General features: G+C 36.1%; 1 protein-coding gene across 5 annotated transcripts in view; it reads left to right on the forward strand.

The window, feature by feature from the left end:
• Positions 1 to 25,673, forward strand: part of SNRK (SNF related kinase) — a 55,769-nt gene that overhangs the window by 24,741 nt on the left and 5,355 nt on the right. For all 5 annotated transcript variants that reach the window (XM_063114859.1, XM_063114863.1, XM_063114860.1 and 2 more), the window contains 3 exons: positions 16,089 to 16,230; positions 20,946 to 21,158; positions 23,730 to 23,864. In XM_063114859.1, coding sequence (XP_062970929.1) covers positions 16,089 to 16,230; positions 20,946 to 21,158; positions 23,730 to 23,864 — 490 coding nt within the window. The remainder of the gene's footprint in view (positions 1 to 16,088; positions 16,231 to 20,945; positions 21,159 to 23,729; positions 23,865 to 25,673) is intronic.

The raw sequence follows: 25,673 nt of genomic DNA on the forward strand, positions 1-25,673 counted from the left end.
TATCTATATATTATTCATTGCCTGGAAGGCACATATCCCAATGTGGATGTGCCTAAGTGTGTTTTTACTTTATTTTTATCAATAATGCCTGATTATGGTCTGGGAATGAAGGTTGATATGACAGAAACCGCATTTTTGCAGTGTTCTAATGCATGCTGACAAAAGTCAGTCTTATACTGTATTTTTAAAAATAAAAACAATTTTAAAACCAAGCAGTCAGCCAAAAACTATTCTATTTCCGCTGAGGCAAGAGCATTTAGCTTTCACCATGTTAAAAGTACATACTTGTATTTATTTTAGAGCAGTGGTGCTTAACGTTTTCTGATTCTTAATGCCTTAAGATCTTATGAAGACTATGGACACATCTTAGAATTGTGTTCTTAAGCGTCTTTAATTATTTTTTTCTTTGGTCTAACTTATTGCATGTGAAGAACATCTCGAAACCCAGTGCGAATTTTAAAAAATGACCATCTCTGGCCTATCTGAAATGAATTGCATTGTCTTATGAAAAGGTAAAAACATCAATTGAGACATTCTTGGCTACTTAATTTATATGCAACTTATAATTTGTAGAATAAGCCAGTTTTTTGAAATCTTGACATATTCAAGTCAAGAGTTGTGGTTAAACTAGAAGCCACATTTAATGTACTTAAGACAGTCATTCCTTGTTCTCTAGTGTCTGTTAAAATATCTTCTCAATAGACTTCCTTATAAAAGTCTTTTAGAGAATTTTGGAAATAAGACACCACCAAAAGAACTGTGATCATAGCATTATGAGTATAAGATACTAAAACATTTAAATATTTTCTCTATGAAAAATTTTTAAAGGATCACTTCCTGTACAGATAGTACAGCCGAAGCCATAAAACCTTTTGATAGAACTTTGAAATATTTCAAAAGGCCATATACGAATCAGAAATATGCTCTTTGGTTTATGTAAATCTGCAATTACAGTTTATGTCATGAATTGATAACTCCTTGCTTTCATTTCACATTTATTCCAGAGAAGCTGTTTATTTTCTTTCGTTTTTTATTTTTTTTTTTCAGTTCCCACTTCTGAGTGACGACAATGCGGTATTTCTCTTAATGTACACTTGCTTTTACAGTCCTTCCCAAGCTGTACCAAATCTGACTGTGTACAGTTTTATTTCCTGTCTCAAAGTCATTGTTTTTTAGAGACAGATATTTTAGTAATATTTCCGTAATTTCATACTTGGAAGCTTCTCTTTCCAGAGTCAGAATCTGGTTAACTTCTGTATTACTTACTCTTGTATTATTTGCCATTTGTACATATGGGTACTGATGGGTTCTAGATTAGAAGACATTAGGATTGCATCACAGGTTTTTTAGCCCAAGTAGGGAGTTTGGAATTATATGTTTTAAAAGGATGATTTGTGCCTCTGCTATGCATAGGGAAAGAAGTTAGGTTTGCTTTAAAGTAGTACGTCAGTAAGTTTTATTAAAAATAAAACCTGCCTGCATGAATGTGCCCAGCATGAACTGTGCTGTACCGTGGGGCCTGGGCATAGCCACTGGTGTAGTATTAAATTGTCGAGAAATGAACATATCCATAGAAATGTAGCACACACCTTCCACAACCCAGCTGACAAGTGAAATGTCACATACTCTGAAATATACCTTATACAATTATAATGTTATCACTTGTCATGTAAAACCAAAAGAATAAAATGAGAATCTTTTCCTAAGCTTTCTAAAGTTTCATGTGTGTATGAGAAACAAGAATTTCCAAAATCACAATTAAAAATTGATCTGTCATGGACTCCCTGTAAATAAAAGCACTTTATTCAGTATTAGTTTTTGTATTCACAATGTACAGGCTTTAGAATGATTTATAATGTCAATGTTGCATAATTAAGTATTCAGGAAGCAGGTGGCAGAGACTGTGCCTCAAAATCTTTTGGGCTTTATAAATAAGCTGTATTAAATTTAATCCTTGTAAAAAAGATTCTTGAGCATGGAATGTTTATGGGTGATACAGTTTATAAGTACCATGTAGGTACTTATAAACTCAGCCATTGTTTTTAAAGTATTTGAGAGGCCTGAAAAATATGCTAGAAGTCATTTATGTGTTTTTTATGTTTTCCCTACTGCATTATTAGCTGTGGTGTTTATTATTCTTATTGTGATACTATTTTGAAAAGTATAATTTACTCTACTGTAACAGTAGTGTGGTAAGATTTAAACTCGGTGATTCTCAGTGGTCACTATCCATAAGTTTCACCTGGGGGAGATTAAAAAAATATATATGTTGCCTGGGCTGCACCCCAGAGATTCTGATTCAGATAGTCTTGGGTGTGAGGCCTTTATCTAAAAGTTTCCATGGGATTCTGATGTGCATATAGAATCAGATGTTTTAGATATTAGTGGAAAAATAGATTCCTTATATTTTAATTCTAATGTTCTTTGAAGAATTAATGTTAGGAAAAATTTAACTTCTTAAGGTTCAAAGAATGAATGAGAATGTATATTTCTTCTTTTTTAATGTTCACGATTGGAGCTTAATTTTTTTTTCTTCCCCACCTCTCATTTTTAATCATTCTTTGTGCTCATTTTAGTAGTAAGTGAAAACCAAATTTTAGGCCCTTTGGAGATTTTTTCTGATGTGTGTCCTCAGAACCATTGTCTGGAACTTCAAACTAGACACTCCTTGGAGACCCTTCTGCATTGATTGCTGTCCTTGCTTCTCTGAGGAGCCCAGAGGCTGTCCTGCTTGCTTCCCCTGCCATCTCCTGGAGCTTCTGATTAGGATGTCTTCTGGTCTTATGCAGGGCAGAAGATGGCCTTTCTGGCTTTTTCCAAATCACTTTCTTCATGCAGAAGGTTCATAGCACCTTTGCAGTTTTCTAAGGGTTCTTACTACTGTTAAGTAGAAGGTGTTTGTTATAAAGTGGGTCCTTAATGTATCTCATTTTCCCTTCCTCTGAAATCCTATGTGAAATGACAAAGGTGTACACAGTTGATAATTGTTAAGTCCTATTATAGGAAGAAAAACCAGAAGTTAATATTCATCTACATTTCAAAGCAGAGTCCAAGCTCTGAGTCTGGGTATTTCTACTGAGGTTGGAATGGGGCTGACTAGCATGAGAATGTGTACCTTAGAAAAAATACTACAGAAAGGAGGGATTTCAGAGGCAGGTTTCATTTCCTTTGTTTTGTGCTGCCAGAGTTCTCAGATGTGAGAAGTTGCAGGTGAGAGGAGGCCCTGGGGCTTTGGGTGAGGGTAAGTCAGGAATTGCAGTGGGGAGAACTGCTGTAAGGGGAAGGGAATTCCTTAGGACCATAGACTGAGGTGGTGATTTCAGGTAACCGCCACTCCTAAGGAAAACAATGTTTATCCATTCCTTGTAAAATTTAAATCTGATCATGTCACTCCTCTGCTCAGAACTCTAAAGACTTCTCATTTCAGTCAGAACCAAAACCAGAGTTCTCACAGTGGCAAACCTGGCCCAAGATTGGCTTCCCCATTTCTTCCCTGCCTTCCCCCTCACTGCTTTCCCAGTTGCTCACTCAGCTCCAGCCACACTGCATCCTTGCTATTAGTCACACTCCAGGCCCAGTCCTGCCACAGGGCCCTTTCGTCAACTGCCCAGAGCACTCTTGCCCATATGCCACCCCCTTGGCGAGGCCTCTACTGCTTCTCTTAAGGTGCAGGGCCCCAGCAATGCCTATTCTCCTTCCCCACTTAACTCATTTCTGTGGTCTCTTACCTTTATTTGTGAAAGGGAGGTAATGGTAGTACCTGCCTTTAGGATTGTTGAGGGGATTAGATAAAAGAATACATGTAATGTGCTTAGCATAACGCCAGATACAAACTAAGCTTCAGTCAGTTAGATGTAACTGTCTCAGTGCTTCCTCTTTTGGAGAGATCACAGAATGCCTTATGTTTTGTGGCGCTGCGGCTGCATGTCCCAAAGGGACATTTAATGTTAGATCACAGCCTCATTTTTCTTCCTGTCCCTCTTTCAGTGTGGGAGAAAGAGTATCCGAGGTGCTCTCTTCTGCTTTGGAAATTTGTCCTCAGGGGAATTTCTGAAATGTTGGCTGCCATGGGAAAACTGGGAGAAAGGGCAGGGCCAGGACCTCTGCCCATGTGTTTTTCCTCACATGTTGTTTTTAGTTGTATTTAACTTTCAGAATGTTAGGTTATTTTTATTTAGAGAATAGGTTAACTTCTAAAGTAGGGATTTTTCTTTCTCTTTTTAATGTTAGATAAAAAACAAATGAAAGTCTTGGTATTTGTTTGATAACTGGTTAGTTTCTTGGAACTTCAGAAGAGCTTTATAAACCACACTAGCTATTTTAAAACAGAAATACATATAGAAACTGAATCTACTTATATTCACTTTAGGTCATAGCACAGGAGACATTTAGGGAGTCGAAAATATTAAATCTGCTTTTATTATTTCTTTTTTTTTGAGGTGAAAAACATAAGCCTGTTGAAGAAGAAAGACTACTTTGCTAAATAAAAAACCAACAGAACAAATTTTTAACACAATAAATTTTAAATCCTGTTGTTCACAATACATACTGCTGGACAGACTGGACTCCAAATGTTCCAGAGAAGTTATTTCAGTGTTTTTAAGAACTACTGAAGAATAGATTTGTCTGTTTACATGCAGTCTGCTGTGCTGGATCACTCTCTTGTGCTCACTCTGAGATGGGCCTGGCAGGACTAGTTAGTGACAGGTCTCGGTTTCTGGGGAAACCCTGTCCCATCACATCAGGAAGTTGCATGTGTGGTCTTCTGGTTGTCATGACTCCAGGAATGGCTGAAGAAACACTTCCACAATAACATTTGCGCACAGAGTGTGGTTTAATTCTCTCGAGGCCTGTGGCTTCTGTCAGTCACATCCTCACATGTTAATGTAACTTTGGTAGAGAAAGACAGAACAGATGTAGATGAATGCCATGGAGCTAAAAACCAAGTTAATTAGCTGAGACTGCACTGTAGAACTGGAGCTTCGTTATAAGTGTGATTCCAAATAAGTGCCTTCACTGTTATTTCTTATTCATGTCTTTCTATGTGATCCAGTTTGTCTTTGGAAAACCTTGATTTATCTTACCCAGTTTTTATTGATTTATTAGCCTTACAGGGATGTGTTCAGTATAATGTAAAATAGTACCTACTTAAATATTTTTAAATTTTAATTTAGAATTATTTTAAACTCTGAAACTCAAGAAAAAATTGTAGGACCTTAGCATTTGTGGCACTCTGTCTAATGAGTAGGAAAACAAGACCTTGTAGAGTGAAACCTTCTTCATAGGTAACACCTAAATCCTAGTGCTGGAATGCAGCCAAGCACAGAGTAGGCATGCTAGTTTGTTGGGTAAAAATAAAGGAGGGGCTGTTGATGGCTAAAAAAAAGAGAATGATGAAGTTTGGAGGACACATGCCCTGACTGCCTTTTCTCTTTGGAATTGAATGGAGGCGATGCCAGGCATGCCTCACTCCAGATGGCTCGCTTGTCCCCCTTGCTCAATAGTAAGGTCCTTGAGAGAGGGGACTGTGTGCCTATCTTATCTGTGTCCCATTGCCTGATAAACACGACAAGCTCTTAATATTTGTTTAAATGAATAAATATTGCAGAAATCAACTAAAGAATGGAAATTTGTACTCTTTTAAACTTTACAGAGTTAAATTGTGGTCACTCTCCATGGTGCTTCCTGATCTCTTTGCTCATGTCATAACTCCTTTTCCTTGCCTTCTATAAGTGTATTTAGTGAATCCTAGACTCTTAGAAGATCTAGTGAAAGCTGTGGTCTCTTTCTTCAGAGTAAAACAGACAAACATATTTTTGTTCCATTTCAGAGGTGTTTTTTGACCACTCTGAAGCCCATTTTTGGATCTGGTCTTGCAAGCTTATGAGGTTGAGTAAAAAGTGAGCCTACAACTGTTTGACAGAAAGGATGGGCACAACCTGTTTTGAAATATGCTTTGGAACATAAAATATAAGTGTAGAATAGTGTCTTTATTTTTGTGCTTTTGGGTACTTGACCCTAACTTGTTTTTATATGTTAAATCTCTCATTTTCCTTATTGTGTTTTAAATTTCCTAGCTATGACTTGGGTAGGAGATTATAATGGAAAATTGGAGGTAAGGTTATAGATGGGGCTGTTTCCGTAAAGAACATTAAGTCATTGGGAGGTACAGTATTCTTTTTATTTTTTAAAATCAAATAGGTTTAACTTGTAGGTATTTGGTATGTCTGATATGATTTTTTAAAGCCCATTTTGTGTTAATAACAGACTTCGTATGTATCAGCTCTTCACTGACATTTGGAGGTCCTTGGTACAATTTAAGAGACATGGATTAGGAGCTCTAGTAGATGGAAGGAAGCCCGTCAGATGACAAACTCCCCTACAGACAAATGAAAATAGTTCATTAAATAAGTTATATAAAGACCCAGTAAAGAAGAAAAAGTTTAACCTTAAAAGTAATTAGAATTTTTAAGACTTAGTATAAAGCTACAATAATCAAGATAGTATGGTATTGGCAAAAGGGCAGACGTATAGATCAGTAGAATTGAGTAGAAAATCCATGAATAAACCCACACATATGGTCAATTGATTTTCAGCAAAGGTGCTAAAGCTATTCAATCGAGAAAGCGCAATTTTTTCCAAGTGTTGCAGGAACAATTGGATATCTATGTGCAAAAAAGTGAACCTTGATCAGTACCTCACATCTAAGTGTAAAACTGTAAAACTTCCAAAAGAAAACATGTAAGATTTTTACAACCTTAACTTAGGCAAATATATTTTAGGTACAGTACCAAAAGCATGATTCATAAAAGAAAAATTTGATAAATTGGATTGTATCAAAATTAATTCCATTCATAGACTGGGAGAAAATACTTGCAAATCACATATCTGATAAAGAACTTGTTTCCAGAATGTACAAAAAAACTCTTAAAACTCAGTAATAAATTAAAAGACAGCCCAGTTTTAAAATGGGCAAAAGATTTGTATAAACAGTTCCCCAAAGAAGACAATATACCAAATAAGCACATGTAGATGTTCCACACTATTAGACATTTAGGAAATGCAAATTAAAACCATACCTATTAGAATGGCTAAAATCTTAAAAGCTGACAATACTGGGAGCTATCAAGAATGTGTATAGAGCAGCTGGAACTCTTCATACATTTCTGATGGGAATGTAGAATCATACAGTCACTTTGGAATATCATTTGGCAGTTTCTTAAAAAGATAAATATGCTCTTAACCTAGCAATGACCCTGCAAACCCATTCCTAGATATTTACCTAAGAGAAATGAAAATTTATGTTTGTATAAAAGTCTATACACTAATGTTTTTAGTGACTTTATTCATAATTGCCCCAAACTGAAATAAATTATTGAGCATCTGTGCAGTGGAATACTACTCATCAATAAAAAACGAGGAACTGTTTACGTGTTCAGTAACATGGATGAATCTCAAATGCATTAGTGAAAAAAGCCAGACTGCCAAGACTACACACCGTATGACTCCATTTCTAGGCAGATCTTACAGGGACACAGAATAGACCTGTGGTTGTCAGGGGCTGGGTTTGGGGGAGAGGTTGACTACAGAAAGGCACAAAGGAACTTTTTGGGGTGATACAGCTGCTCTATATCTTGATTGTGGTGGTAGTAACATGACCACATTTGTGAGAACTTGCAGAATTGCACACTAAAATCGGTGAATTTTAATGTATTTAAATTATAAAGAAATTGAAGAAAAATAATTAGTGCAGTGTAAATTAAAACAAATCTTTATATCTACCTAACAGGCTAATTTTAAGGATTATCTATGGTGTTGGTGAGTGTGCAGCCTTCCCACAGGCTGCTTAGTAGATAGAATCTTACTGGCATTAAATACGCACTATTCTCATAATCTGAAAAAAGTAAATGTTAACTTTAAAAACAGGAATGTATGGTTATATTTGCGAGAACTTTTTAGCTGAGGTTTTAATATGAAGGAACAATTCACAAGATATAATCCTATATGGAGACAAGGTTGTATGTTTATTGTAATTTCTAGAAAGATGTATTGGTTTTTTTAATAGAGAAAAATAAGTTTTATACATTTTAAAACCACATGTCTAATTTAGGTGTTATGCATGCAGAACGGACCAAAACATTTCAAAAACTGATATTTTGAATTTTGAATCTTGTTATATTAAATTTGTTGTTTTAAAGTTTATTTCTCTTTATCCTCAAATGAGGAAGTTAAAAAATCTAGGGAATCTAGGTTAATGCTGTATTCTGTTAAAGGACATACCTCATTTGACTTTGTATCCCCAGTACCCACAAAGCTTTGTGTGTTTCATTAAACATTTTGCACCACTTGAAATGGTATTTAAATCTTAGCCAAGAGTTGTCATATGCAGGTGATTTTTATTAACTGATAATATATATTTTTCTGCCTCTTTTTATTAACTGATAACATATATTTTTCTGCCCCCCCCCCTTTTGGGGGGGGCAGCTGGTGTACCAACAAGGATCGAACCCTGAATCTTGGTGTTGTTATCAACATCGTGCTCTAAACAACTGAGCTAACAGGCCAGTCCTCATGATATTTTGGCGGCTTGCATGTTCATATTCATCTTATGACTAAGTTTTTAAAATCAATTTAAGAAAAGATCACAATACTCCACTAGCTATTAAATTAAAGCATTTAGTTAGTGCAGACTTCAAATTTATAAAATGCTAACCATACAGTATGCTAGTCTAATTGCATTCAACTGACTAAACAAATGGAATTAGACATTTTTAGATTAGTTACTAAATTTAAACATTTCTACCTTCTAGTTCAAAGTTAGACTTACATGATTGCATTGCATTTGTCACAATCTTGTGGGAAATTTGAAATCACTACTGGAAACTAAATTGAAAGTCATTGTGTATCCATGTGTAAGCAGTTCTCCCGTGGGTCTCCCTTGAAGAGCATACATGTTGAAATTCTTTGTAGGATAATGTGCTGCACGTTTCCATACTGATGCCCCTTATTTCCGCATTTCAAAAGTATTTCTAATATATGAACATTTTAGACTTTGTGACTAGTGTAATAAAATTGGACAAAAGCTAGAGATTTTTCTGTTAAGCTTGTTAAAGGAGGTATTTAAGGTTTCACAGGGTATTCTTTTTTAATCTTTTTGGTCTAATTTTGGAAAGGTATGAATTTGTAATGGATTCTTTCTTCACCAAGGTATTTAGAAATACCTTGAGGGATTGTTCTGGCCAGGGGGAAATTTCAAGATAGCCAGAGCATCCAGTCTCACTGTCTGAATGTACTCATGGTGGGTGACTATGTGGTGGCTTTGGTATCACCTTCACCTCAAGAACACTCAGGTGTGGCCTGAAGCAGGGAAATAGAACTAGAGGGTGATAAGGCCAGCAGCACTAACCTGTCCTAGTCCCTGGTTTTATGAGACCAAGATCCAGACCCTAGACACTATAATATTGAGATACCACCAAAAAAAAAAAGTTTGTCAATCACTGAGGTTTATCCAGCAATTCTGTGGAGTCCATAAGCCTACCCATTTTTCCTTTCATCACATTTTATATGACTGTTACAGATTTTTATGAAACATCAAGGAGTTTAATATTTATTGTTACTATAGCTGTTCATGCTGTGGAGAGATTGGTCTATGAATCCAATAAGGGAACCTTGCAGAACCAAATATACCCACATCACAGGTTGAGAATCACTGTCTCAGCAGGTAGAGAATAGGCCTTTTTCTCTTATTCAGTTAAAATACGTACATATCACATCATAATATTTTGTTAAGCACAGCTGATTTTTAATTTTGTTTTTTTTTAACAAATAAATGTTCTTGCAAGGTATTTCAAATAACACAGAAATATATTAGATAAAAAGTATAAAGTCCCCTTTACTTTTCTTACCTGGTCCTATTCCTGTACCTAGAGGTAACCATTATTATCAGTCCCTGTGGACTCTGCAGTGATTCATGTAGGACTGTTTGCCCAGACAAATTACTAGATAAGTGATGGTGTCCACATTTCATAGAAGAGAGAGAGAACTAAGACACATAGAAGCTGGGTAACTTGGCCAAGATTACACAGGTAAGCAGCCATCATAGGATTTGAACCCAGGTCTCTGAAGCTTTAGCCAAGGCTTTCTCTTTTCATTAGGTCTTGATGAAAGAAATTACCCAACTATGACGCTTTAGCCTGGCTTATCTTTCCTTCATTTGTAAAGTTCACTTCCTGACAGGTACCCAAATCAGGTTTGTAAAGTGATGTATGAAAGAATGCTGAGTTGGAAGGGTGCCTGTTGCTTGTCTGCTTTGGATTTGTGTGAATGCATGTAGTCCCACAGTGTGTGATTGATAACCCTTTGACTTGAAGTTTTTCCTGTTTTCTTTGACTTGAAAAAGCAAGTTTGCACAAGGTGTTAAACAGCTGACTAAAACAAACCGTATCTTGTCTTCACTGATTAGCCCCTTACAGTCTGCTTTAAGCATGTCTTAGTTTCCTTTCCCTCTTAGTGTTGTTTGTTTGTTTGCTTGTTTTTGAAGGAAAGTAATAACCACTGCTTGCCCCTGCACCCTAAAGACAGTCAGCTGTCTTTTGTGGGTCCCCGCTCAATATTTGCAGAACTGTTTTCTCTTTAGTTTCAAATTCATCCCATTCAGCAAATTTCCATTGAGCACACACGAGCTGGGTGCAGGGGATATATTTTGTGTTCAAGAAGTTCTGAGTAATGAAGGAAAATAGGAGAAAATCTGTAAATGCAGCCCGATGATGCTGAAATCATCAGGTGGCCCAAGTCTCCAGGTTGAAGGGCAATGTGGGGAGACCTCAGAGAATTTTAGGGTCAGTAGTGGGAGCCTTTGAGAATTTTAAACACATGATAGAATTGGCAGTATCTCTTTGACCTGGAAGTTAGAGGACCTGCCGAGTTGGGGAGTCTGGGATGTCTTGTAAGTTTAGATTGACTGGGTGTGTGGAGGTGCTGTTGACCAGACTAGAGCACAGACAGGGACAAATAAATTAAGGGAACAAATGACAGCTTAATTTGGGCAGCATTGATTTTTGAAATCTCCAAGGGTCATTTAGATGAATTTAGGTTTGGGAAAGGAGTGTCTTAAGGTAGGTGTATAATTATGGCATTCATTGTCACTTTTTTTTTTTTTTAAGGGAAGAAATGTTTCTCTGTTAAATATTAAAACCTTGCTTCTAACTAGAATGTTGATAAAACTAGGATTAGTAGAGATATCCTAAAACATGTCTTGAAAACTTGTCCAAATTTTTTATTCCTCTTCCGCTTCACTCTTACACTGTTAGTCCAAATGATCTGGCAGTGATCTTTCAGAGTGCTGTCTAGTCATGTTCCTTAGAACTAACCACTGATCTTGTTTGGAACAAAAAAGAATTTTTAGTAAACAGAGCTCTACATGATTTTGAGTGCAGATGAGTAGTTCTTACTGTGTAAATAGGAATTCAGATTGGTAAACCATGGGTAATTAGGTTTCTGAATATTGTACAAGAAACAGACATCCTAGGTTTTATTATAGAGCTTCTGGAACCTACACATTTCTGAAACAATACTTTCTATTCTAAGAAAGCATTGCCTTTTACGTTAGTATTGGGTTATGTGTTAGTTGCTGGTGACCACAGTTGGAACTGAAAAGTGATTGCATAAATCCTAGTAGCTGAAGTAATGTTGTAAAAGGTGCCCAGCTTCATCTGTAATCATTATGGAACATTCTAGTTCTATTGCTTCTTCATGACTTATGGCTATATTGATAAAAGAAAGCTGGAGAAGAAAAATAGAGGTTTTTATCTGAAATCTTCTGGTTTTGCCATTATTACTTTCTAATCCCCATTCTTTCTTTTGCTGTGTAGATAGATAATTCACTTTAGAAAACTTCTCAGTACTCATGACATCCTCCCTCCCCTTGGCATTTGCTTTTCCTCAAATGAACGATTATCATGTTCTTTTATTCTGCTCTTATCGTTTTGACCTTTTGTTAGCCTGCCTAAAAAATCTTTATAACATAAGCTCCACTCCCAACCCTAGATATAACATAATTCAGTTGTATTATATATAGACCCACTGAGTGTTAGCAGATGAGACTTCAGTGCTTGTTTTGTGATCTTGTTTCCAGCTCTCTTGAAAGTAGCTGGTAAGAGCACCAGTAACTCACACAGTTTATACTATCAAAGAGTTCATTATCTCTCCACTCCTTCCCACAGTTCCATGAGTTGGAAGATTTTTTTTTTAAATCAATTATATTTATTAAGTGATATTTTCAGTTTCCATTTTTATTAACCAAGGGCTTGTAGGTGGGTCTGAAATCAAAACATATGCTTCAGATAGTAGTATCAGTATTAAATTTAATTATTCTGACGATTGATGTTTATTAATCTGTTTATCTTTAATATGAATAGACAATTCCATTAACATTTTTTAAAAAATGAAAATAACATGAAGTCGTCCCCACTCCATGTTCCACCCCCATGCCTCATTTACAGTATTAGTGGATTCCTTGTAGTCTTAGGACTTCAGGCTGAAGTTGTGATCTGTACCTTGGGAGTTTGTAGATTTATTAGTTTCATCAGTAAGGTTTTATTTTTTTAATCAAAAAAGATAAAATATTCACTGAAATGAATTTTTATTAAGAGAAGTGCCACCTGACCCCCCATTTGTGGGGAAGTAATACATAACCTTTATTGATGCCATTCTTAGTCCTTGTCTAGTCTTGGGGACTCAAGCTCCTAAGTCATCACCTTTTTTTTACCAGAATTTTTAAGAAACCGTCTCTATTCCTCTCTCTCCCATCTCCATTAGTTTTCTTCTCCATGTTGGCTTTGTGCCTCCTTGAACTTAGCTACTGTCTCTTTCCCACAGTGAGTTGGGAGCCTTGTAAGGGCAAGGGCATCTCTCATTCCTCTGTTTGTCTACTGTGCCCAAAACAATGCCTGCTGCAGGTACATAAAAGCAGGGCAGTAGCAGCCACCTTTGAATGTTTTCCCTCTGCTGAATACTTAGCATGGACTCTGTTTTAATCCCTTTAATGCTCACAACATCTTTGCGAGGGAGTAGAATACTGTTAGTATTCCCTTTTTTTTGGTTGCTGGCCAATATGGGAAGCCAAACCCTTGGGTATTCCTATTTTAAAGATGGGGAACACATTTTTAAATAACTTGGTTAAAGTCACACCACTGTGTTTGTTTAGTGGCCAGTTTTTATCTCTTCACTTGGCTCTTGAAATGAAAAAGTAAAATGATTCAAAGACAAAAAGTAGAATAAGAAGAGAAAAGGTCTGGAAGATAAGTATATGGTATAAACAGCCCCTAGAATAATCATGTCTGTTTCAGTGAGAGGGTCATTTGCCCTTTGTAAAACTTTGCCCCCTTAGTTACACTGTTGTTCTTTTCTAGTTTAAAATGCTTCAAATTATGTCATTAAACTTAGAAATACAATTCTATGCCAAGTTGTTTGCTAAGTTTTTCAACTTTTAAGCATTTCCATGTTCAGAAATTATTTGAGCCCTAATTGGAAACTGTGGAAACAGAATATATTTATGTGCAACATATATTCTTTTTTACTTTTCTAATCATGTATCAGTTCAAAATAAGCAGAGTGTGTTAATTTGCTTGGGCAAATAATCATGAAGAGAATATTTCCAAATAATTTGCCTTCTTGTTGCTTATAAGATCAACATATAGCAGAAAGTTTTCCTTAACCCAAATAAAAATTGGGGGAATTATTAGTTGATATTTATATTATTCATTATATTTTTAGCTTCTTTTTGTGTGCGTGTGTGTGTGTGTGTGGCTGGCCAGTATGGACATCCGAACCTTTGACCTTGGTATTATAACACTGTGCTCTAACCAACTGAGCTAACCAGCCAGCCCTTCATATTTTTAAAACATCAGCTTTGTATAATTGTACTGTCAGATGTCATCTCCAGTTTAGCATAGAGAAAAAAACCAAACTAGTTTATCCATAGGTATAGTATAAGATGGTAGAGGAAATAATGTAACTAAACTCATTTTATAAAAGTTGTTTTGTAGGAAAGATATGAATTTATCATATTTCAAATACATATGTATTAGTGGTTCGATATAATTATAGTAGTAGCATTAACCATTATCAATAATTAAACAATAAAAGAAAGAGTTTTTTTAACTACCTGGACTTTTTAATGCTTACGTACTTTTACTGTAAGCCATTTAAAATCCCCCCTTTCTTTGGTGGAGGGGGGATAGCCAAGTGTATATTATAAGTAAAACTTGGTAAATTTTATTTCCTGTATAATTGACATCAGTGGAAAGGTGAGATTTACTTTACAGTTAATTTCTAAAACATAACTTTTATAAAATGAGGGACACATGCAATAAAGAATAATTGTAATTGCCACTTGTTCACAGTGATGACTTGGGAGTTGGGGCTAAAAATTAGCAGGTTCAGATTGTATAAAGAGGGTTTAAGTTAAAAATCAACTATATAAATTTCCTTTAAAAATCTTAATAAGGTACTAGAAATGGGGTTGTAGATTCTTCTCAATGGCTATTTAAATAATAGGTGTGACTAGCTGCAGTTATTCAGATTGTTTGACTTTGAATGGAGATGGTCCTCTAGATTCCAAGATCAAGGCAAAGAAATGACAGTGAATGGAATGGACACCTGAGCCAGCTTTCTGTCCTAGGGCAGTAGATCTGATAATTCATATATCCAGCAAACAATGCCAGACAGATCTCCTAGGGACACCACAGAGCCAAGGATTTGGACTGAATGATCCTTCAGTCCCTTTCATCCTCATTTAAATAACTTTTAATTTTAGTAGATTTTTCCATCTGTTTCACTAATTTCCATTGAAGCATCCTTAGTAAAATTTATTGTACATATAAAAAACTATTGTGTGTAACTTTTGGGTTTCTTTTTTGCCCTCTTTGGTTAGTTTGAACTGAGGAAAAGATATTTTATTAACAAGTTTTAATTCTCTTGGAAAATAATATGAAACCTACATTATTTGGAGTGTTTTAAGTTTAAATGGAAACAGCAGTTGAGTGTTAACAGATGTGATGACAAAGGCCATGTGGCCTGCCCCTCCATGCTCTTTGAAGCGTTTTGTGGTCTAGAAAGTTTTTTGAATTGATTTCTTGTTATATGAATGTTTATATTGTCATTTCTATACCTTCATTTCTGGAGTGAATGAATCATTTGTGATGTCCTTCCTAAATCCTTTTCGTCTGGAAAAAACCATCATTTTTTTATCTGATTGATGGGTTTATTTTTATTTAATGACAAATGGTAGTGAGTTGTTTGTTATTGTGGGAGTTAATCTAATACTAGAGTTGGGAGGGTCCTAGGATGTCAACTAGTCCAGCCTTACAGTTGGTGCAGGAATGCCTTAGGCAGAATATTAGATAGATATTTACCCAGCCTTGGCTGGAATACTTTAGTGATGGGAAACTTACTACCTTTTCCAGTGTTTTAATGGCACTACTGAGTAGCTCCCTCTGTTTTTAAGCTGAAGTGTGCCTCCTGGTTTCTTATATCTTTGGTCTTTTTCTTATTGACAGCCATATTTCTCTCCTCTCTGAGCTTTGATTTTCTTATCTATAAAATGAGTATAAATTACATGACCTGGTTATCTCGCCAGGATTGAGGTAAAGAACAACCAAGATAATAGTGATTTAGGCAAAATTCTTTTCAAGTCTCAGAGTATTAATATCTTAGTTTTTATCTCTGGTGTCTATTGTAATGGGAAAAAATAGCAGTGTGTTGTCCAGTGGCTCAGGAGCCAAGATGGATACTTTCTGGTTGATGTTCTGGCCATTAACAAAGGAATTAATTTATCTCTTCTTTGAACATTTATTGACCATTCACTATGTTCTGCAGCACTTCCTTGGGCCTAAAGTGAATATAAAAACAGTGAATAAGACATATACCTTCCATGCCCTATTGGGCCTTAGGTTTTCTTCTCTGTATATTTTTACTTTGAGACATAAATGGTTCTGACTGCTCAAAATAAAATATTATTATTTTACTCTTCATAATGTTTTTGGTTTTCCAACTAGTCCAATATTTAAAAGTATGTCTTTGATTTGTAGATATATGGAGTCTGGGAGTGATCCTTTTCATGTTGGTGTGTGGGCAACCACCCTTTCAAGAAGCCAATGACAGTGAAACATTGACAATGATCATGGATTGCAAATATACAGTACCATCCCATGTGTCTAAAGATTGTAAAGAGTAAGTAAAAGAAATATGGAAACCTTAAGGACTCACATTAAAACCAAACATTTTAAGTAATTCCATTAACATGTTAAGAAAATTTGAGATGACTTCAACGTCCAAGCATCTGGGTTCGTTTTAATTTTTAAATATACTATTTCTACTGTTGATAAGAGTGAGGTTTTTTTTGGGGGGGGGGTTAGTCCCAGAATGTGATTTGAAGTTTAATATTAGAGTACAAAATATATTAGTCTTTTTCTCAAATACAACTGTTTTCAAGAAATCCATTACATGCCTCTTCAAGCCTCCAGGAGTGGTGGATACTTCACTTGACGCGAAGACATTACCATGGGAAGTACCTTTCTGTACCTCAGTAAAAAGCAAGACTACCTGAAATTGTTTTAAGTTCCAGAGACAAGTTGGGACATTTTCTTTCCTGAAAAGACCATCAACTCACCATTTTAGGATTTACATAGCATGTCTCAATTTTATTCTGACACTCCTCCCGTGTTGACTAAAGAGCTCTGTTTTGTTTACGTGACTATGGGGAGCCAGCAACAAAAAGTATATTCAAGTTGATTATTTGGAGTTTAGAATACTACATAGTACTATGATATGTGTAGTAAGAATACAGTAATGGAATAGAACTGTTGGAAGTTCAGTATTTCATTGACATTAGGAATGATATTTTTAAATGAGCTCAGCTGAGATTATAGCTACTACTTAAAGGATTTTGCTGTGGTAACAAAGTTTTTACTTTCTCCTATCAAGTGTTAAGAAAAAAATCTGTAACTTGAAGTTTTTCTCTCAGTGCAGCCCAACTTAGGTGAATGGTTAAGAACTTTGGTATTCAAACTCTCTGGATTCAAATGAATTAATATATGTAAAGCTTTACCAGATAGGAAGCACACAATGAATATTGATGATGATGATGGTGACTTTTTTTATGTCCTTACTGTTATTATTCTTTACCCAGGAAGCAGGGCTACTGTCTGTGGGTATATGTTATATGCATGTTAGGTGCTTATAATTCAAGGAGTATCTATTGATACAGCCCCTATTGTAAAAACTAAAACAGATGAACTTATTTTTACATTGACATATATCATTCAAAAAATGTATAAAATGTATATGTAATAAAATGAACATCTTTGTACTCATTATCCAGCTTTAAGAAATAGAAGCCATCTGTTTCCCTTCTAGAAGGATTATTTTTAATAATTATAGGACAATTTAGGTTTTTTTTTTTTACTTTGTCCTGTGTCAGTTTTGCTAAGCTGTGTTTTTTAAGGAACTTGTCCATTTTATCAGTTTTTCAAATTTATTGACCTCATGTAATTATTATACCCTTTAATTATGTTTTTAAAGCCTGTAGGATCTGTGGAGATATTTCCCTTTTTCATTCCAATATTGACAATTGATGCCTTTTCTTGTTTTTGTCTTGATCAGTCTTGCCAGAAGATTGTTGATTTTACTAGTCTTTTTCGAGGAACTGCCTTTTGCTTTTATTAACTTACTATTATATTTTTTATGTTTTATTTTTCTTTTCTCTTGTCTGTATTATATTCTTTCACGTACTTCCATGGGCTAATTCTGTTCTTTTTCTTATGTTGGATACTCAGCTCACACATTTTCCTTTTTAATGTTAATATTTAAGGGTGTAAACTACCTTCTAGTACCATTTTAACTGCATCCCACTAGTATAGATTTTTTAATCTCTTTGTTATTCAGTTCTAAGTATTTTCTAGTTTCCACTGATTTATTTGATACATGAGTGTGTTTAGGAATGTTTTAAATTTCCAAACGTATGACATTTTTCTAATTAGCTTTTTGTTAATTATTTCTAACTTAATTGCATTGTGGTCTGAGAATATAGTCTCTATGGTACCAGTTTGTTTTTGTTTTTTTTTCAAATTGTTGAGGCTTGCTTATGGCCTAGCATGAGGTCAATTTTTTATAAGTGGTCTTTTTGTTCAGGAAAAGAATGTATATTTTCCAGTTGTTGGGCTCTATATAAATACTTAAGATCAAGCTTATTAATTATGCCATTCAAAATTATTTATATCCTTTCTGAGATTTATTATTGCTTGATCTATCTGTTACTGAGATATCTTTTCACTGATGAATTTATTGTTTTATTCTTAAATGTCTGTCAGTTTTTGCCTTGAGTGTTTTTGAGACAGTGTTACTAGGTGGTTGGGCAATGTTGTTAGCAAACAAACAAAAACCATTGTATCTTTCTGGTGAATTTAACCTTTGTATCAGTTTATATAAAAGAGGTAAGTGACCCCTTTATCTCTAATAATGCTTTTTGCCTTAAAGTTGATCTAACAGCCTGGAACTGGGGTTTTTTTAAAATCCCATATGATCATTTTTGTCTTTTAACTGGAGAACTTATTCGATTTACATTTGTTGAGATCACTGATGCAGATATATTTATGCCATCTTTTTATATGCTTTATATTTGTCCTACTTTTTCAGTTTTTTTCTTTTTATCACATCCCTCTTTGGGGTCGATGGTTTTTCTTTTTCCCCCTTATTTGACTTTTCTCCCTCAACTTGCTGGGAAGGTATAGTTTGTTATTTTAGCGGTTTTCCTACCTATATTAACACATACGTACGTGTTCACATACTAATTTAACAAAACCTGTATTTAATCCTTATCTTTATTCTCTTCCTAAATAATACAAAATCCTTAGAACATTTTAACTACTATCTGATATTTTAGTAATTTTTTTCTAACTCCACCAATTACATAAAATTATTATTATATACAATAAAATATTGTTTATAATTATCCAGATGTTTGACAAGAACTTTGTTTACCCTTCCATTTGGGATCACATTCCTCTGCCAGAATTACTCCCTTTAGAATTTGTTTTAATGAGCATATGTTGGTGATAAACTCAGTTTTTATTTGAAAATATTTTTACGTCACATATGCTCTTGAAAGACAGTCTCATTGAATGTAGAACTCTAGGTTGAAAATTATTTTCTCTTGGCTCATTGAAGAAATTATTCCACTACTTTCTGTTAACCCTTGTTGCTGTTGAGAAGTCAGCTATTCATCTTATTGTCCCTACATAGGTATTCCATCTTTTCTTTCAGGCTCCTTTAAGATCTTCTATTTATTTTGCTTAGGATATATTAGGCTTCCTGGTTCAGGATTTGTGTTCTACAAATTTGGAAAATCCTCAGCCATTACCTTTTCAAACATAGTTCCCCATTTTCTCATATCCTTCTGGAACTCTGATTACATGTATGTTAGATATTTTTACTCTGTCCTCCTTGTCTTTTAATCTTTCATATTTCCTATCTCAGTCTACCAATACAGGGTTATTTCCTTGACTTTATCTTTCATTTTATTAATTCTCTTTATGTGTAATTTTTAAAATTTGTCCGTTGACTTTTTTTTTTTTTTTTTTCAGTTACAGTAATTTTTATTTTCCTCTTTTAGAAGCCCTATTTAGTTTTTCTTGGGATGCATTGTAATTTTGTTCCCTGGTCATATTTTCAAACTTCTCTATGTCTTAAACATATTTAACACAGTCATATGCTGTGTCTGAAAATTTCAGTATCTGAAGCATTTGCATTCTGATTTTGCTCTATGTTTCTTAGGTCTTGCTAGTAGTGCCTTGTTTCCTCTGTGTTTTTTGATTGTGATACTCTCTGAAATATTATTTGGGGAAATCCTTTGAAGCCTGCTTTTAAGTTACCTACAGAAAGGATTTATCATTGCTTCTCTACTAGTTGCCCAGGAGCACTTCCAACTGAAACCACTTTAAATTAACTCCACTTTTTATACCACACAGATATTAATTTGGATCATAAACTTGTGAAAGTTTATGATCCTTATAGTTACAGATTCTTGGAAGGAATTCTCCCACCTCACATCCACAGCCAGTGTTGAGGCAAGCAGGTTTTCTTCTTGACCCCCTTTGAGTAGTGGATTTGTTTCTCATTTCCCATTAACCTTCACACTAAATAAAGCTGGGGCCTAGCTCTTTGCAAAAGCTCTAGTTGTACTACCCACTGCCACTAGGCTCCACATGTGATATTCTTCTGTTGCATGTACCCATTGTAGCCTTCAAAACCAGAGCAGAAACAATCGGGCCAAAGGCCAGCTTTGTCATTTGCCTCCTAAGGGTCCTGCTTTTACACCATTTTTACTTGCTGAGAATTCCTTATTTATTTATTTATTTTGCCAACACAGTGGCTTTAAATAAAATACATTTCTAAAAATATATTACATGACATTTTAGTTGTTTCATCAGGAAAGTCATTCATTCTTCCTGAAATAAGTTGGCTTGTACACTCTATTCAGTATGTCATTGCTGATAATTTATCTGGTTCTGGTATGCTACTAAGCCAGGGGTTAATTTAAGAACAGATGCTGATACCTAGAGTTAACTGTAGATAATAGGGAACTATATGAGGGTAGTTCAAAAAGTTCGTGGGAAAACAAAGGAGATAGTACAAATTTTTGCATGAACTTTTTGAAGTACCCTCATATTTGTGTATTTGGCTTATCAGTATATTTGGAGGTTATGATTTTTTATTTTATGAATATGAAGGCACTAAATTTTTATTATTCCCCTCTGCTCCCTACCCTACCACTAGTGAACCTAATTAAAGTGATGGTATAGGAAATAATTTTTATTAATAAAATAGTCCACCATCACTAATCTTTGCAAGCACTTTGGTTTAACAATGTACTTTACCTTCCTTTCCAGCCTGATCACACGGATGCTGCGGAGAGATCCCAAGAGAAGGGCCTCTTTAGAAGAGATTGAAAACCATGCTTGGCTTCAGGGAGTGGACCCTTCACCAGCCACAAAGTATAACATCCCCCTTGTGTCATACAAAAATCTCTTGGAAGAGGAGCACAACAGCATCATTCAGCGCATGGTGCTTGGGGACATCGCTGATCGAGACGCCATCGTAGAGTATGTCAGTGCTTATCAGTAAAGGGGGCCATGGGTTTAGGATTCTTGGAGTGAGCTCTCTTCTTTACTCACCAGAGCCTTTGGACACTGTAACAGAGTTCCCAGTTGGTAGGAGTTATGTCATTTATCTCTAGAGTTCCTGGGCCAGTGTTTGACACACAGGTTTTTTTTGGTTCTTTTGTTTTTATACTAATGAACAAGTAAGCCATTGCTGGGTGGTGTCAGTGAATTCTGTGGCTCTTCTCCATTCCTGTAGGAGTGGATTGGAATAGCTTTTTTTCTATCCTAGTATGTACCTTGTCTGTGGTGGTGTCCTCTTCAATTCTGTGTCTCCTTGTCCCCACAGTGAGTAGGGCAAACAGGGCAGCTCCACAGGCTTAGAGCCCTTTAAATCAGGGGTTGGTAGATGAGGCCAGTCACATGTTTTTATAAGTAAAGTTTTATTGGACCATGGCCATACCCTCTGGTTTATGCATTGTCAATGATTGCATTGTGTTACAACAGCAGAGTAGTTGCAAGAGAGACCACATGACCCACAAAACCTAAAATATTTACTGTCTGGCTCATTTGAGTCCCTGCTGCAGCAACTTGGAACCTGCAAATTTACACAAGTTGTTAATTTAATCCTTAAACCAATCAGTTTTTAATAACCTAAGCAGTTTGGAATCAAGGATAATACAGAGTAAAGATAGTCATTTTGTTCTAATGATGATTAATTTCTGTAAGAGGTCCTGACTATAAAAATATGGAGCATTTCCATAAACGAAAAATTAAAGTTACTTAATTAAATAAAGTTATTTAATGTGTTGAATGAAACAGTTGGGTATGATAGAAAGAGTATACTTTGAGAAGCAAAAAGGGGTTTCCCATCGGGAGGGCCACTCTGGCCTGGCTATGGGATCTGACCCAGTTACCTGTCCTGGGGGAAGAGAAGACTGCAGGCTGGACCTACACACCCTGCCATGTGTTGCACTGTCACATGTGTACCTAGCAGGAAGCACTGTTTCCTGAGAAGGGTGATGTTTGTATAAAGGACATATATCTTTAGGATGTGTTTTTAGTACACTGGAAAGAATCATTGACAAAAATAAACCCAGGTTCTTAATTTTGGTTTAAGTACAAATTTTTACAAGTTTCCAAGTGTATTGTGAGTCTTCACAGATTGACTCACAGCTACTTAAGTGACCTAAACAAGCAGAGAAGAACAGGGCACTTGCTATTTCTGCCAAAGACAATCACTGTGTAGAAAACGATTTTTCATTTTTGAGTGAGTAAAAAGGCTGAATCTCCCTGAATTAGTCTAATGTTCTTAGCTTAAATAAATACATACATGCAGTAGTGTCACATGAAACAATTAATATGAATTCAATTATAAATCCAAAAGAGGGAGGCAATTTAAATGGTTCGGGTGACTCCAGTTTGCCCATCCACCAGTTTCCCAAGTGTGACGGGAGCTGGGAGACCCAAGCTTGTTGTTCCCTCAGCTAGTTTCACTTCTTGCCTGCTGCTCACATTAGGAGAAGCAGCTCATTCTGAAGGTGATTCCTGAGTTTAAACACACGTTTGTCTTACCATTTGTCCCCTAAACACAAGCCAACTGCTTTATCCAGTATTCAGCTGAAGATATCACTCTAAGAAATAACTCTACCCCTGAATTTCACCTTGGGCTATTCCTTCGTTATCTCGTGCCTGCCCTGCCCCCATTAGCTATGGCCTTGCTGTACATTTTGTAAAAAGTGATCTCTGCTATTTCTTCTTTCCCAAGTGTTTATTGTGTGAGTATTTTCACTAACTACAGAAGGTTTCTAAAAGCTGTAGTTACATATTTCTGGGCATTGTGGCATCCTCCAAAGCTCTCTTGTGGCACGTCCCATGAAGGCTAGCTTCAGGAGAGCGGGCAGGGCCGGGTGCCTTGTTGGGCATTATGCCCCCAGCACCTAAGCCAGCACAGTGCCTCTAGGTACTTGGTGAGTACTGCTTTTTAAATGGATGAATGAATACATTGATTTTATTAAGTGAGGTTAATGATGACATGCTCTCAATTGCGTTAGTAATTCAATACTGCCTAAAATGCCAATAAATGCAAAGAGAGTGTGAAAATAAAAATATTTCCTAATTTTTATGATTGGTGCTGGTGCTTCAGTGCACATTAATGTAACACAGACCTTGTCTTCATTTCATACTTCTAATGGAAGCAAGCCGGTTTAACAAATGCAAACACTTCATACACACATTTTCCAATAATGTGTTACACTCTTGGAAGCTTCATTACCTTTTCTTACGCATCTAAAACTGATATCCTGCTCAGTTGCTATCAGCCTTTTGGACTTTTCTCACTAATATCATTTTTATGCCATTATTTATTTTAGAATTTCAAAATTCTAAGTAAACTACTAGGTTTTTATTTTCTGGTTAGAATTTTTGCATCATTTTAATGATTCCCAGTCATGGAATTTCATTTGCTTGTATGCTTGTATTTTTTTTTTTTAAATCAGTTCTGCTTCTTGTAAAAAACAAACCTACTGATGTGGCTTATGTGGCTTATGTTCATTCTCACCTTTTTTTCCTCAGAGCCCTGGAAACCAACAGGTATAATCACATCACAGCCACTTACTTCTTACTTGCTGAAAGGATCCTGAGAGAAAAGCAAGAGAAAGAAATACAAACCAGATCTGCAAGCCCTAGCAATATTAAGGCGCAGTTTAGGTGAGAAAAAAATCTTCACTGATTTTAGTAAGTTAATGTTTTGAAATAGTGAACTTTTTAAAAAATGTTTCCTAACTCTGTGGGGCGAGAGAGTACAAACAGTGACGATAGCCTCATTGGAGAGGCCACCTTGGGCTGCTTGGGTGTGCGTGCGGGTCTTGGTTCCTTTGGCAGCAAGGATGCCTTCCCCTCTTGGGCTCAGTGGGGAGAGGGGGCTGTGGCTACTGGCCTGGCCAGGAAAACGTGGAGAAGTAGCCTCAAGCCAGAGTGTCTGCCAGTTGTTTTCATTAAACTCTCCAAATCCAGCATGTATTAACGTGTTATTTTCTTTAGCTTTTCATTCCAGGAACAAGGCTGAATTTTTTCTCTGTTATTTGAAATAATTTTTAAAAATACATAGGGCATTTCTGTGCCATGATGTTATCTCAGGATTTCAGGGATTGGGCCATCAGATCAGCTAGTTGATTTACTAGCTCTTTGACCTTGGAAGGTCACTTAACCTTTATGACTTTGCTACCTGATCTATAAAATGAGGGTAATAATACTGTTTACCTCATAGGGTTGTGGTGAGGGATAAGTGAATTAATATATGTAAAGTACTTAGACCAGGGCTCTGTGTGCTCGTGGTCATTGTTAGGAATATTTCATCAGCATTATCATCTTCAATAAAGTAGCGAGTGTGCTCCTCTCCTCACCTTTTCTCCCCTGCCCCCTTTTCCTGCCCTGCCTCCCTCTCCCCTCACCTTCCCACTTTTCTTTTTCTTCTGCCAGAGTAGCTTTCAATTTAAGGTCAAAGCATGGAAAGGCTTTACTTTTTTAGTTCATCATTATGAAATTTATTTAGAATTTATCCATTCAGATAAAGTAGTCTGTGGAATTGTAGTAGTTCAAAAACAGGAGAGTATTCCTGATTCTGAATAACTCTCTGTTAGTACCTCTGAATATATATGAATGTATGTGTGTGAATACGTAATTATTATTATTATTGTAAAAGAGTAAGAAAATCATCTGGATTTTAAATCACTTACAGTCATCTCACCATGTGTAGTTTGTTGCTTGGGTGGAGCAGCATAATAGAGGGAGGAAAACATTCCCAGCTTGCCAAAGGATAAAGATTTACAAGTCTAGTATAACTAGAAAATTAATTAATTTCATTCATGTCCTGGATATATTCCTTTATAATGAAAACTAGGCACACTGTCTAGTGTCTGCTTGGAGAAGGACTGAGCCCCAGGAAGCGAGGGTACGCTTGGGGATGAGACACACCAGAGACTGACACTGAGAGGTTAGAGTCAACCTAGTCCTGACCTGAGCTGCCTTTCAAGAAAGAGTTACCTCAGAGCAGATAGTCACTGCACGCCGGGTACACTGAGTCTGGAGCGACCATCAGTCTTCTGGAGAAGAGGATATTTGGATTTGAACTTTTCTGTTCAGTGAAATAGGTCAGAGCTCAATCTAAAGCTGATCAGATATATAAATGAATTAAATTGGTTTTACTTTATTATAGAAATTAAGGGCTAATATCAAGAAATACCAGGGTCTCTGAGCAATTTTTCTCTTGCGCTTGTGAGGACTCTGGAGTGGAGATACTATGAGGGCCTCTCTTCCTGTGGCACCCGCCCACTGGCGGGTGGTGCTGCCTGCTCACTTGCCTTCTCATTGTTGTCACTGTGACTTTATTGTCAAGAGCCTGTACCTTACTCGCTTCCACTACTGGGTATGCCCTGGCACCAGAGTGACCTGGAAGGTGGAAGCCTGGACTGAGTCAGGAGACTGGTATTTAAATTGGCAGGTGGGGGCAGAGGGGCA

The sequence above is a fragment of the Cynocephalus volans genome, chromosome 11 (genome assembly GCF_027409185.1).
Source record: "Cynocephalus volans isolate mCynVol1 chromosome 11, mCynVol1.pri, whole genome shotgun sequence".
In the NCBI taxonomy this organism is placed as follows: Eukaryota; Metazoa; Chordata; class Mammalia; order Dermoptera; family Cynocephalidae; genus Cynocephalus; species Cynocephalus volans.